Source organism: Thunnus albacares, chromosome 12 (assembly GCF_914725855.1).
Source record: "Thunnus albacares chromosome 12, fThuAlb1.1, whole genome shotgun sequence".
Classification (NCBI taxonomy): Eukaryota; Metazoa; Chordata; class Actinopteri; order Scombriformes; family Scombridae; genus Thunnus; species Thunnus albacares.
The window spans coordinates 23,136,432-23,151,693 of record NC_058117.1 but is presented as its reverse complement, the minus strand read 5'-3'; the positions used below and the strand labels follow the sequence as shown (position 1 = coordinate 23,151,693).

General features: G+C 38.9%; 1 protein-coding gene and 1 long non-coding RNA gene across 5 annotated transcripts in view; one reads left to right on the top strand and one right to left on the bottom strand.

Moving 5' to 3' along the window:
* LOC122994193 overlaps positions 1 to 13,876 on the bottom strand; it is a 21,357-nt gene extending 7,481 nt beyond the window's left edge. Inside the window, exons 1-2 of the long non-coding RNA XR_006406529.1 lie at positions 13,862 to 13,876; positions 11,725 to 11,730 (exon numbers count right to left, since the gene is read on the bottom strand). This is a non-coding gene — a long non-coding RNA (uncharacterized LOC122994193). The remainder of the gene's footprint in view (positions 1 to 11,724; positions 11,731 to 13,861) is intronic.
* LOC122994192 (microtubule cross-linking factor 1) overlaps positions 1 to 15,262 on the top strand; it is a 76,273-nt gene that overhangs the window by 41,432 nt on the left and 19,579 nt on the right. For 3 of the 4 annotated variants that reach the window (XM_044368752.1, XM_044368755.1, XM_044368754.1), the window contains exons 6-10: positions 2,190 to 2,336; positions 6,380 to 6,481; positions 7,435 to 7,659; positions 9,771 to 9,920; positions 12,683 to 12,850. In XM_044368752.1, coding sequence (XP_044224687.1) covers positions 2,190 to 2,336; positions 6,380 to 6,481; positions 7,435 to 7,659; positions 9,771 to 9,920; positions 12,683 to 12,850 — 792 coding nt within the window. The remainder of the gene's footprint in view (positions 1 to 2,189; positions 2,337 to 6,379; positions 6,482 to 7,434; positions 7,660 to 9,770; positions 9,921 to 12,682; positions 12,851 to 15,262) is intronic. The other variant, XM_044368753.1, reaches the window with a different exon arrangement.

Below are 15,262 nucleotides of genomic sequence, written 5' to 3'. Positions count from 1 at the left end.
TCCTGCTTTCTGTCCTTGTTTTTACTCAACTTGCAGCTTAGTGTTGAGTCAACATGTCAACATACTGTGTACTCTTCCAAAGCAGGTTCATTATCTTTGTGCTGCATGATCAGGCAGACATCTTGGATGTCTTTTTTTTTTATCAGCCAGACTGTAAAAATAAAACAAAAAGCTCCTCAAACATTTTAACTCGATCTGCTTTGTGGAGATAATAGACTGAAGCTGCCTCCATACTCATTCTATCCAATGACTTGTTTCTGCTTTGCTCCTCTGCATGTAGGACTCGCTGGTTAGTCTGGGTGAAGCTGGGTGGATTAGTCAAAGCTAACCACTGTACAGTACTAACAACACACACTTTGCTCAAAGCAATAAAGCCTTCGTCCATCAAGAAAAGTTGGAAGATGAACAAAGTTGAAGTGAAATTGTCACTGCAGCAGCAAAGAGTAGGGTACACAGTAGATGCAAATACAACAGATGAATAAGTGAGAGATAAGACATGTATGGAAGCTCATACAGTGGCATTCACCAGAGAAAAAATAACATAATAATAATGTTTTCTTGTAATTATGACTTATGCAGCATCTCATAAGTTTAGCTTTTTATATTGATTCCTGTATCGTAATTATGACATTGTATCTCGTACTTATGAAAAAAACTCATCTCATAACCACAAGATGCAGATTCTTGAGGAAACCAAAGAATATTGCACATCGTCAATCACTTGTACTTACTTACATTTGGTCCGCAGGCCTTAAACATATCAGGTAAAATTCAAAGACTTTGTAATTATGAGATCTTTATGAGATAATTACAAATAAATGTCTTATACTTTTGCAAGATAAGAATCTCATAGTTGTGGAAAAATGTGAAATGTTGTAGTCATGGGATAGTTTTGTATAATGTTGAGATTTAAACTAGATTGATAAAGTATCTTGAATGATATATCAGCCAATGTTAGCTTATTGCAGGTCAGTACTGACAGATGTCGGCTGATAATTAAAAAGAAATTGCAGAGCAGAAATGTCAAAGATGTGTTTGAGATCATGTAGAACTGTGTTTACATTACATAGTTTGTCCTCTAGAGAGTACAGATTATTTTTCAACTGTAAAATGTATCGATCGGGTCATACCTTAGTCACAATTCCTTAAAAAGATAAGTAATCATGATCAAATATGCTTTTTTATGTTATGCATTTATGTAAAAAAAAGAAAAGATTATATGTTTTGTTCAGATGTTTTTTTTTTTTAAATCAAATTTTGGACTATATTTAAGATCATAAATCTTTTAAAAAATGTCTCAATTTTTTTTCTTTGATGAATGCAACACGCTTCTGTAGATGCCTCTTTGACACAGTAATATAAAGTTCCTGCTGGCAAGGAAGAAATCCTCACTTACAGAAAAAAAAAATGTGGGCGCTGCTGCTAAAGGGGCAGCTAGCATGGCACTGTTTGAAGCTTGACTGATGCCTCAAATGCCTCCAGTGTATTTTAAATGCTATAATGTCTGAAAACAATGTGCATCGTACACAGGCTCAAGATGCAACTTTTCCTTAGTTTACTGCTTCTACAACACACACGGCTGTGCACGGGCATGTGTTGGAAACCTTTAGCGTGCTAGCTCTCGCTCTGCAGTTTGCCGTGGTATCTCTCAGCTGTTGGTTTGGACTCATGTATCCCCCATTGCATGCGCTTCATAACAAGTGTTTTGCATTCTTTTCCCCCCCGATTCCCTCTCTTCGTTCCTCTTTGTGTTCCCGCCAGATGTTTCAGCCCATGATTTTGTTCATCCTCATTCTCGTTCTCTTCTCATCTCTCTCATACGCCGTCATCTTTAAGTTGGTCTTTCTCTTTGCGCTTTTCTTCGTACTTTAGTCCGTTTGTTCTTCTCCACACCATGTAGTCTGTTAGTTAATTCCCCCCTCCCTCTCTGCTTATATTCTTTACCCATTTTCTGTTTTTTTTTTCTTTGTTTTCTCCCTGCTCGCTTTCTTTCCTCGTCCTCTCACCCCGTTTGTTGTCTTCTGTCTGTTTTGTCCACAATCCACCTCACACATCTCCCCCAATACCACCACCACTACCTGCACCCCTGTATCCTGCACCTGTCACACCCCATCCTCCTAACCCCTTACACCCACCGTCCACACTGCCCCTTCCCCCCACTCCCCTTCCCCGCCCCATGTCACTCACAGTCCGGTCAGAGGGATGAGCTGGAGTGGCGTCTAGGACAGGAGCGAGGCGTGGAGCCCCAGAGCCAGAGCCAGGGTGGGGGCCAGGCCCAGAGCAGGGGAGCCACGGGACTCACTAGGTACCACAGGCCCCTGGCTTTAAGAGCAGAGGTCAGTGCCTCCTCCCTCCTCCATCTCCCTTCCACCTGTGGGACTGAGTTGACACTGGCTCCGCACATGGGCCTTCTGTCGATTTTAAAACATACAGTACCTCTTGACACTTTTGACCTAGACACTATTATAATATATAATTCCTCAGCAATTGATTCAAATCTAAATCTCCTGCAGCTCCAGTCTTTTGCAGCTGTTAAATACAACTCTGGACTTTCCAAAAAACAACTCCAAAACTAACCAAAGTATGTAATTTTCAGCCTACAGATTGCAGGAACAGCAATAAGACACAAATAAATTTAGATGCACCGATTCAATTTTTTTCTCCCAATACTTCAACTCTGCCAATACCAAGATCCAATACCAGTGCTCTGTTTCCCAAATTTTAAGTCTAGTACAACTGTGCATGGAACTCATTAGGATCATTTATATGTCAGGTAACATGAGTAGAGCTGCAACAATTAGTCGATTAATCGATTATTTGCAATTTGCAAAAGTTAATCGCCAACTATTTTGATAATTAATTAATCATTTTAAGCCAACATTTCCAAATCAAATGTAAATATATTCTTGTTTCTTTAGTCTTCTATGACAGCAAACTGAATATCTTTGGTTTTGGACAGTTGGTCAACTCAAGACAAAACAAGACATTTGAGGACGTTACCTTGAGCTCTAGGAAACAGTGATCAACATTTTTCACTATTTTCTGACATTTTATAGACCAAACAACTAACCGATTAATCAAGAAAATGATCAACTGATTGATCTATAATGAAAAGAATCATTAGTTGCAGCCCTAAACATGAAGCCAGGGATTGTTTTGGCCCACCATGACTGAATGAATGTAACTGATAATGACTTTGATAAAGAAACCGCGTTTAAAGTTCGTCGGTCACATCTGACCAATACTAATCCGGAGGAAAGGATCGGTGCATCCTTACTGACAAAAGATATGAATGAAAATTATCTACAATTTTACTTTTCTCATGCAGTTGGGAAGTTGTCAGGCCACGGACAAGCGTAAAACTAAAAACATTTAGTCTCAGCACAGAGCGTCTGCCTACTAGAAAGCAAGACTGTGTTGTGAGGATCAGTTGTGAGGATCAGTTTCAGGTCAAATGTGAGAAGTTTAACTTTGCAATTTATAAAAGAAAAAATGAATGAAAAAAAATGGATAATCTCAAATGTATCAGCTGTACATGTATATATGTATATCACAATAAATTCTGTAAATCTCAACCAAACTGTATAAAGTACATTTGAGCACACTGCACTATAAATTTAACTACTTTTTAATTAGATGTAAGTGTTTGTTCTGATCAGAAGGCCGCTCAGTCCAGCACGTCTAGTGACACTCCAGCCACAGTCACTTTTTGATGCTGAAGGCGATTTCACTTCATTCACTCACTCTACTTTCACTCCACTGATGTTTTTTTTTTTTTAACTCCTTTGATTTAACTTTTTTTTTTTATTGCTTTTCATATGCCCTTGGACATTTTGTGATTTATTTACTCCTTTGAAGAAACAGGTTGAAAGTAGATTCAAGTAGTAGTACCTCAAAAGAGGCGTTAAAGGGTTTGTTCACAAAGTCAGTCTTAAAATAATAGTCAGGTGCCCGTACGAACACTGAAACAAGTTACGTCAAGTCAATTTTATTTGTATAGCCAATATCACAAATTGTAAATTTGCCTCAAGGGCTTTACAATCTGTACATCAATACAACATCCTCTATCCTTAGACTCTCAAGTTGAATAAGGAAAAACTCCCTAAAAGAAAATCTCAAGGTTTAGTTTGCTTTAATCATTCCTCCTATTTTTAATGGAAATTAAAAAATCTTTTCCTAATATGCTTCCAGTGTAAGTGATGGAGGACAAAATCCACAGTTCACGTTCTGTGCATTCAGATGTTTGTTTGGAGCCAATGTGAGGCTTTAACCGTTCAAATCAAGTGGATATCATCCCAATTATTGTCATTTTAGTAGAAAGATCACTCTTTCTGTTACCACCCTTCAACTGCAGCTCAACAGGGAAACACAAAGAGGGAATTTTCTACTGAAAAGACTTTTTGGCCGGCTGAAGCGTCATATTATCTTCATATAAATATTTAAATACGTTTTTGCACAGAACAAGGACTGTGGATTGGAATTGGGAAGAGATCTTTTAATAGCCAATATGAACAGGAGGAATGATTACAGAAGAATGTCCATATGGGCACCTGACTGTTGTTTTAAGACAGACTTGAAAAATTATGAACCCATCCTTTAACCTATCTGAAATTCTAGCTCATTCAAGCCATTTATAGCACTAAATCGGTCGATCGTATGTTTGCTTACTCTGTGGTTTAAGGAAATGAATCTGAGTCCGCACACTGTGCCCCCTGGCACCGGTTCATCAGTAAAGGCTGTGCTGTCATGACTTGACTCGACTCAGCAAATTAAACCTATGTAAAAGTGCAACTTACACAAAAGTGTTACAATGCACTTTATACACGCACACACGCTGAGAAAGGAGCACAATCAAAGAGGCGGGTGATAATGTTGATGCAGTTCACGTCAACTCGGATCTGTTAAAGGTGCAGTGTGTAGAATTTAGTGGCATATAGCAGAACTGAATTGGCAGAAATCGAATATAACATTCATAAATATGTTTTAATTAGTATATAATCCCATGAAAATAAGAATGATTGTGACTTTATAACCTTAGAATGAGCCCTTTATATCCACATAGGGAGCAGGTCCCCTTCCACGGAGGCCGCCATGTTGCACCGCCATGTTTCTACAGTAGCAGACAAACCAAACATTGGCTCTAGAGAGGGCGTTTTGTGTTTTTCGTGAGTTTTGCAGCCACCGTAGGTTCTCCTACACTCTTGGAGAAGGTGGGGGTCTGGTTATTAGTTGGTTGCAATCAGCAACCTCACCACTAGTCACTAAATTTTACACATTGATACTTTAATTCCTTAAGTGACTCCGCTGTTTAATAAACGGAGTAATCGCAGGACACCGTGATTCATAATCGCTGCCTCATGCTTGTTTTCATAGAGAAACTGGCCGCTGTTATGTAATGCAGAGTACTGGCACCGGTGGTCTGACACATAACTATTACAGTTACAGTTATAGCAATTTCATGTGGATTTCTTTTTGTCCCCCGTGCTTTCTGCCGCAGAGTAATCTGTGAGGTGAAATGAATGAATGGGAAAGCAGCTTGGATATGGCAGGATTAGTGCTGCACCGTAGGCCTGTGTGATTTGCATTTGACATTGGGCTGACAGGGAGGTGATCCTGGGTCAGCACACACTGAACAGCTCAAGTTACTGGTGGAGGGTACAGTAAAGGCTGGCACACGGGATACAGAGAAGAAAATCGCATTATAAACTGCTGTGATTTCCAAATCTTACTTGCTCTTAGGTGTTTTAGGTGCAGGTGCAGGGATGTCTTGTAAACAGGTTGAACAGTTGATGCTGAAAAGAAGAATCATCACATTCAAAACCGTAAACATGAGCATCTCATTTCCCTATGAGCATTATTCACCTGTAGAAACCTCACAAGCGAGTTTGTTCTTTTTGATAGAAATTATTTTTTTAGGTGAGGCAAAGTTTTTGAGCTACGGTAAATGCGTCACATGTTTTGTCAGTCTAGTCGAGTACATTCACTATCTCAATATACAGTACATTCATTTTCCCCTTCACAGCCTAAAGTAACCTTTCGGTAATGCAGAAAAGGTAGCAAATGAGTTAAGATTTATATATTCGTGTTGAAGGTTTGATCTAAAGGCTTTGATGTTGTTTGATGAAAATATACTTCATCCAGGCTGAAATCTGCATCATTAAATTATAATTACTCCCTGAGATGTTGCAGAAGAAGTTATAATGGATTTCTACTTGTGTGAAAGTCTGATTAGAGGTTTTTTTCAGTCCTGCTCTGCAAAATTTTTTTAATCATCTCCTGTCATTTATATGTTTTGAATAGAATGATAGTTAGATATCAATATGTGATGTAGCTGATGCACATAGCTGGTAAATTAACTGCTGTGCTGTTGTGGGTTCAGCTCCGGGACACGTCTGCTTCTGACATCCAGTTTCGCCTGGATCACGAACGAAGGCTGCGAGCGGCAACAGAGGAACGGGAGTCTGTCATTTCACTGCCTCAGGTACAATAACGCTGTCAGTCACGCCGTGTTTGAAAGTTTTTAGATTATAACATGAACATAAGCCCACCAGTATCACACTTCACCAGCTCTGACATCTTTGCTGAAACATCATTTTAATTAAGTCTAACCACTAGAGAAGCCAACTAGGAAGAAAGTTATAGATTTCAGGTTTTAAATATTCAAACCTCTATTTTGTTTTAGACATTACACTGTCTTCCCGCAGTTCAACCTTCATCATTCATGCAAACATGACATTCAAAATATGATCAACATGACATCCATCATTCAAAATGATTCCTATAATCAAATTAAAAAAGCAATAGCATTTAAAAGGATGAGCAAAGTGCCGTATCATTTAAAACTGAAAGGATTAGTCAATCAACAGAAGATTGATCAGTGTGTATTTTGATAATTCATTCATCATTTAAGTCATTTTTTAAAGCAAAACTGACAAAGAGCCTCTGATTTCTGCTTCACAAATGTGAATATTTTCCTGGTTTCTTAGTCTTCTGATATTAAACTAAATATATTTGGATTTTAGCTTATTTGCCAGACAAAACAAGCAATTTGTCAACTTGGGCTCTGGGGAATTGTGATAGGCAAATTTTTACAATTTTATGGACCAGATGATGAATCGATTAAGAAAATAATAAGTACTTACAGCCCTTGTATAATTGACAAAATCAATTTTCTGCTAAGATCTTTGTATCATAACATTTTTTTATTATAATAGATAATAGATTTTTTTTTCAAATAATGATAAATGATCCTCTCAAACCAATAGGCCTGTGTGAGGCTGACATCGAAAATTATGGAAAACAACAACAGGATACATTATTCACATATAATGTACTTACTGTGAGCTACACCACAAAAACACTATAAAAAATATTTGAATGTGACAGTTTTCAAATGAAATTTCTCTCGGTCTCTTCTCTGATTTCTTTCCACAGCAGGAAGACGAGCGTTTGCGTCTGGAGGCCCAGCGTGGAGGTCTGGAGCTGCAGGGACTTCAGAGTCATGAGGTGCCCTGGACTCAGGAGAGAACCATGCTGCAGCAAGAGGTCCGCCTCTTCAGACGCAACACCATCATCTTCTACATGAAGCTCAGGTGGATCCTTATGCACTGGAGGCTCGGCCGCAAGGACGACTCTGGAGAGGAGGCGGTGCATCCAGAGGTGAGTCTGTCACCTCTGTCTGTCTTTTGTTTTGAGGCACATTTATGCATTTACTAAAAAACTTGACTGTGTGCTGTGTTTCTCCTTGTTTTTCCTCTTGTGCTCCATTATGCCCATACTGTACATTTATAATGGTGTTTATGTTTTTATTGGATCACCTGCTGGAGAGTTGGTTGGTTAGTTAAGCTTTATTTATTATCATATATTTCTACATACAATATCAAACAAGACTTTTACACACAAAGCAGTCATCACACTAATTAAAACATTCACAAGTATCATTAAAAATATCATTCAGACGAACTTAACAGTTGCTCAGAGTAATGAGCGTCACTGATTTAGTTTGTTTTGTAGTTAATTCAAGTTGTAAGATGCATATTGCATACTGGAAACCAGTCATCCCCAGTTCAGAGTTGGCATGAGGAATTTTTAAAGCTAATTTAGTCTGTGGAAGGGAAAGACAGGACAGTTTAAAGCTGGATGATACAGAAAATTCATGTTGATATTATGATTAAAGGCTAGATATTGTGTGGGGTTAACTAAGACGGAGGCAACATCAGCTGAATTAGTCACTTTGTCAATTTTCTGAACTTATTAGACTGTCCTATCTGAATGAAATGAATGAGGGATGCCTCTACCTGTATCTGTAAAATACATTTTCTTTCTTACATTTTTTTTTAATTTATTTAAAATTGTCAGCAATGGTCACATTATGAGGATATATGAACCTTCTGGCAAAAACATTGTGCCTTAAATTTGGTTTTTAATCATTTTATTTGAATTTGAGTTTAGTTGAATATAAGTTATGGAAGCTGATTTTGGATGATGGAGAGTTGCTGCTTTGCCTTCTTGGTTTGAGTTTTGGGAAACGTCACCTATTTACGCATCATATTGACAGACAACGCCACCTCAATCTACAAGACAATCATCAATCAACTCTGAGCCTCATATGAGCTCTTTTGTGCATGAACTAATGTTGAAATAACACACAGCTTCCCAAGAAACATTTAGTAGCAAAGTGTCCAATTACGTTTGAACCCCTATCTTCGGGCACTGTGTGTTAAAAGGGCTATAACTCCCACACAGTTCTTTTTATATTGATGGACTCAAATTAAAGCCAAGACCTGTCCCTTTAATGTAGTACCCATTACTTTATCTCATATTGAATGTGCTGAAGAATAAAAACTGTGTAACTACCCAAATATTTACTGTCTAGACTGTTTAATTAAGGTTTTGTGCCTTAAAACCAAAAATATTGCAAATGGTATAGCTCTTTAACTACAAAACGAGTCAGCTAATTGAGTATTTAGATGGTAAAAATGTCAACGAACTAGTGACCCAACCTGAATCACTTTCAGGTGCAAACTTCCCACAATAATGCAGGTACTGCTGCAGGACTGAGTGATAGTCCAGTTAATTAGTTGCGCAGCTGACTGATCGACTCCATTTGTTGTTCAGCTTGTTGATTCAGCGGTCGATGCACCGCTCTTTCTTGTTATCTTCACAGCCTTCTGGTTGTTTAAACTCTTAATTTGTGAGAGTCATGTTTTGTTGTTTTGTTTCTCGGTGGCGTTCAGATGATAAGCGTTCATATAGCTCAGCTCAGCGCTGCACTTCCCCCAGTAGATCACAGAGAAGTTTGGCCAGAACTATGAAGTCTTTTTTTCCCTAAATTTGTTCAATTTTGCTGTTGATGGAGATTAAGTTTCTGTAAATGACTGATCTTCTCTCAGCTGTGCTTGCTATCACTGCTCCATCTGACTACCCACTTCCTTCTGTTGATACCAAACCAAATGTTTTTGATGCTGTCAGAAACATAACAATCATCACTTTTCAGGGCACAGGTTTTTTAATAAATGATAAAAACATCCAAATTAAACACATGAGAGACTGTGAATCGCAGGTGTGAGTGTGAATGTGACTGTCTGTCTGTGTAAGCCCCCGTGATGGACCAGCAGTAGACAACCCATCCAGTGTGTTTCTCTGTCTTCTGCCCAGTGCATGCTGGGATAACCTCAGCGACCGTCAGCCTGAAACAGAATGTGCCGGTACAGAAAAATGAGTGCACGAATTAAAAACACAGCTTTTCATGGCTCTATCATCTGTTCCAGTTCGAAAAGTTGGAGGGCATCCCAGAGTTGGGAGTGATAATGGAGCAGACGGAGGGGGAGTCAGAGAGAGACGACAGAATGTGTTTACCGCAAACCCCGGGGGACGTCCCTCTGCCGTCACCTGAACGACACCTGCAGCATCAAAGACAGGTACTTGCACATTTACGCCTCCTTCACCGGTCTGACTGAAGTTATGTTGACCAAGTTAAGAAAAACTGCAACTCTGGTGACTGTCTACTTTTGATTGGAGGATGTAGAGATATTTTTAATTTTATCATAGGATTAGTCTTTTAAGGATCCCGTGATGATGATGCTTGTAAATCTTTAAATTCAAGTGAAAACGTTAGATTTAGATTCTTCTTTACTGTCATCACCTAAAACATAATTGCTCAATTAAATGCAGAAGAATTGCCTTTGCTACACACCTAGAAATTATATGAATTTAAGACAAAAAAATGAATTAAAATCGAATAAAAAAAACAGGTAAAATGAAAAGAAATAGAACAACACACAATACACACACACACACAGTTGTAATGCAGAGAAATAAGATTATAGTAACTTCTCTTTTCTCCAGTAAATTGATGTATTGAACAAGTTTGGACATCTAGCTGTTCGTTTTCATTGTGCACAAATGAATTTTTGGCAGCCATTCATTAGAGCTGTTTGGCATGGCATGAAAATGACAGTTTTGACCCAGATAACTAGTTGGAGACAGTAATTATTTTGAGTACACCCAGTTTTATGCTTATTGCTCAAACAAAGAAAAATGGAGTCTTAGTTACATGGGAGGGAAACAAAAGGAGCTGTGTTTTTTTGATGCTGTTGAGTGTTTCTACCCAGTGTGTGTGGAGATCTGCTTTCAGCACCTCTGTCGACCACTATTCCCCTCTGTGAAAGTAAAGAAAGTACGCAAGCATTCGGGTTGGGATGCATTATTAAGCACCTCTAAGTGCTCTACTTTGTCTCACGTTTTGATTTTCTCCACAACACACACTGATCTGACATTGTTGCTTTGCTCTGTGAGCAGTTTTCCAGTCTTAACAAGCGAGCCCAGTAGACTATATTAAGCTTTATGCACGAGAGCAGAAATTCAGACTTGCTTTAGTAAGCATTTGCACACATGTCTACTACAGCAGAGCAGAGCGCAGATGATAATTCCTGCAGTCTGAGTGAGATAATAGTATATTAAGCCGGGAAGAGGTCATTGAAAGTTTTGAGTGAAAAGTTGGAAATAATTTCGACAGATGGGCAACTTGGTGAGAGAAAAATCCTGATTAATTCCCCCTGGTACTGCAAATATCTGATACTGCTGAGGTGCTTAAGGATACAGTTTTTATATTCTTTATATACTGCAAGTGTGATGTTTTTACCCACTGCGGCTCTGAACTTATAAAGGTGTAGAGTATTAAAATGTAATGTATGTAAAACTAGTGTTAGCCTGACATTTGCAACTTTTTGGTCTCCTCTAGGATTTAAAATAATCTTTGGTGGGTGATCAAAGTTCGGACAAACAAATGAGTTTATATTGACTGATTCACCAGCACATTAAGGGGGTTAAATGAGAACCTGTAGGGTATTTTTTGCATATGTATTTTCAGCATCAAATCAGTGACATGAAAAATGTTGCATCACCTGATGCTTGTATGTTGTGTATCTAGGTATACAGTAGTGGAAACAAATATTGAGGTCTATTGCAGTTGTGTCTGCCCTCGTAAAAAATGCATGTGAGTTCCACTCCTTTCCTGGATATTCCTAAACTGGATCAACATGCTGCGGCCTTTTAGCACCTGAGCTCATATCGTGTTCTCAGCCGAGGCTGGCAGAGTTGGCAGCGCCGTAGCGATACTACCTCGAGGTGATGTTTTACTCACAGTTTCCTTTGTGTTTTTACCGCCTCCTGCCAAGACCTGAAGACTCTCCACAGGACCACCAGAGACGAACAACTTTCCACACACCTCTCCTCAGGAGCAGACAATACATGATGTTCTTTTCTCCGTGACCCGTTGGATGTCACTGCTCATACAGCCTGAATCGTATAAACTTTGGCAAACCCCCTGCATTATTGGAACTAATTGGACTAAATCTCCAACAGGTTTTCACTGCAGCTGTAATCACTGCATTAGTCTGAGATACCTGAGCGTTCGGGATTTATTTAGATTTTATTTAGACTCCCTTCTTGTTTGCATTCACACTGCCAATAGGAACACTGAAGTGATGTAAGCCAGCTGGCGGTTGATATAGCAACGTCACTTCTGCGTCAAACACAATGACAACAAGATGGAGGAGGCCATGATTGGAGCTGTGTGTCTGTTGTGTGTTTTAAGTCTCATTTTTTAAAAGTGGCGGTTGCCAATGTTGCATTGGCTCATGTGTTTCGACCAATCAACGTACACTTAGGTCACTTAAGGTTCCTCTTGTGCTGGGAGAGTACCTACCCCGAAGTAGGAGCTAAAAAGTCCCTCAAAATGGCATTTGTAAGAACTACGATTGTTCCCAGTTCCTGCAGTGCGGACACAGTAAAAAGGGGGCTGTTCTGAGAACTATGAAAAAGTTCCTCCAGTCTGAAATCACCTATTTATATGTATATACAGAAGGAAGGAAAGGAGAAGAAGAAGGAAAGGATAGATGGGGATAAGGACAATGCCTTAAAAACAGATCAGGAGACAAGATGAGAAACAGGATGGAGAAGGTCAAGTCAAATTGATTTATAAAGCACCTACAAAAGGTCGTCTCATAGTGTTTTAAAGAGAAGCAAAAGACGCGGATAAAAACAGAAGTCAGAAGTCCCATCACAAATTTCAAGATAAGGACAGAATTTGCTGTGTGCATGTGTGTGCCTTAATGTGTTGGATTAACATTTACTAAATGTGTTTTTGTTGATTTGTTTTGTCTGAATGTCCTCTGCACAGTTCGGGGAGAACAGGCGAGTGCTGCAGGCCTTGCGGACGCTGCTGGAGGAGTTTCGAGAGGAGCTGCGGGAGGAGGAGACGCGGCGTGGCCAACTGCTGCAGTCCTACGCCAATGACAAAGCTGCCTGGGAGGTCAAGTGGGCAGAGATGAAGTGCCAGGTCGCCCAGGTACAGATGGCATCTCAGTGCCCACCTTAAAGGCACAGAACACAGTCTGGTGTAGAAATCCAATGGTGCACTCAGTAAGCAGCATGACGACAGTAAACATGTTGCTTTTTCCACTCAGGTTGAACCCAATAACAAGTCAAAAACAACAAATATTCTTGTTTTTTATAGCTGTAACTTTAGCTCCTTTCTTGGGTCCATCGGAGCAATTTTGAAAGTGCTGCAATGAGATGAATAATAGCCGTCTTAATCCATATCACGTGACAAACAAATGGAAAGAACTGAATTCATAATCGCCCCTCTGCTTTTAAATTAAAAAAAGGAAGGACAGCTTCCAGTCAGAAAAAAAAAGATGAATCACTTGCCTGGCACAATATAGTGTGTATATTCTGTGCTTTGTGCAAACTAATTAATTCAGCATTGTGCCTAATTGTTGGATGTGCCTCTAAGCATTTCTTACTGAGCTGAAGATAGCTGGTAAAGTGCTCTCTTTTATTCCTAATGGTTATGTAAATACATTGTAGATTAAGAGCAGGCCGACTTCATTTTAACTGATATGACAATGTGAAAGCTGATAACTATAATTTTGCAGCTGATCCGTTTCTCCCAGCCTTTACACCTTAATGGAACATCGAAACTTTTTACTGATACCCAAGAAAATGACACTTTTAAGTGTTAGCAGGTCCTAAAAATGGAAAGACAACATCCTAAACATTCAGTGACAGAAGAAAGTCTGAGGTAAAAGAAAAATAAATTTTAAAGGACATTATTAAAGCCACTATTACATTAGTGGTGTGGCTCCAGTACACCACTAGTCCAAACTATCTCAACAACTAGTGGACCCCAGAATTGTAATAACTGGTGGCATTTCATGTAGCGCCAACATCAGATCAAAATTTAAATATGTCCACTACTTTGTTTTATGATCAAATACCTGCAAAATGAATGACATTCCCATCAGCCTTAGCTGTGGTTCTTGTTTAGTGCTGATTAGCAAATGTTAGCAGCATGAACTAAGATGGCAGCTGTTCCTGCTAAACATCAACATGTTAGCATTGTCAATGTAAATTGCAGCATTTTTACAAATAATTCTAATGGTACAGCTTTTTGTTGGTTTAAAAATCACACAATCCAAGTGAAGTTTGGTCTATGCAAGTCTATGTGTTGCTTTCAAACAGATCTTTTTGATACTGCAACAGCAAAGCAACGGAGTGATGACATCAGATTGTTCATGTATGCCCACAAACGGCTGTCTGCTCTGTAGCCTTTGTTGCTTGCAGGTCCATGGGTTGTTCATGTTGTCCACTTGCATATTTCTGATCTGATTTTGGCTCGAACGCGTACAGATGTATTTAAGAAGTTTCCATTTTGGGTAAAAAAACAAGAAAAATAAGTGAAATCCTACTACTACGGTTTGTTGCATGGTTTGTTCATGTAGCCTCCGGAGCCAGCGGAAGAGTTTTTTTGAACTGTAAATCATGCAAAGATATTCCATTGGAGGCCCAGAATATAAATATAGACCTGGAAATGTGCATCATATGTCTCCTTTTAAATGGCAAAAGTAAATGAGATTCATTGCAGGTTTTTTTTATAGATTGTTTTCAGGTAATTGTGGTCAGGAAGTGGAAAACATGAGTAATATCTGCTACTTTGATAAAAATCCCAATCATAAAAACACTGATTCTAAACTACTTCTTGGTTTCTGTTTGAGTTTAGTAGAAGTAAAGATCATTACCAAGTTTGCAGAGACAGGAAGAGGTCAGTGTTTTCCAGAGAGATAAACTTGAGGATACTGAAACCATGTTGTTTTGATGAGCGTTGTAGTTGGAGCTTCATCATTAAAACATGGTTATCTCTCCACTGTGTCTGGTACAAACTCCAGCTATATCTGATACAAACTAACACTGCGGATAAAAGCAAAGTGTACAATCCGTTTCAGGATATTGAATATGTTGTTTATTGACCTCTGTGTTGGTAGATAAAAGTCGAATCCTACACTTTCAGAGCAGCGTCTTCTCTCAGCTCTATCTGATAAAAAAAAAAAAAAAAGGAAACTGCAGCGTTGGGAACCAATTAAGTGGCTTGAGTTTGAGGAGGAAGATTATCTTTTGAACTCTCATGTTCTTAATCTGTGCGGCTTTTACATGGTTCATATCCTTCCACAGAGCAGAGGTCGCCGAGAGCCTCAAAGAGAACTAATATACTTAGTTTCCTCTGATAACACCATGTTGAGTTCTTTTCTTGCTCTACTGTGCGTCGTTCTGATTAGGAATTCAGAAATATGCCCCAAAATTTATGTTTTTTTGGGGTTTTTTCCCCCATGATTATTATACGGCCCAGTAGAGCAGAGCAGAATTGGAAATGATCCTCACCTGGGCATTTATATGTGGAAATGAGAAGTAATTATTTTTAAGT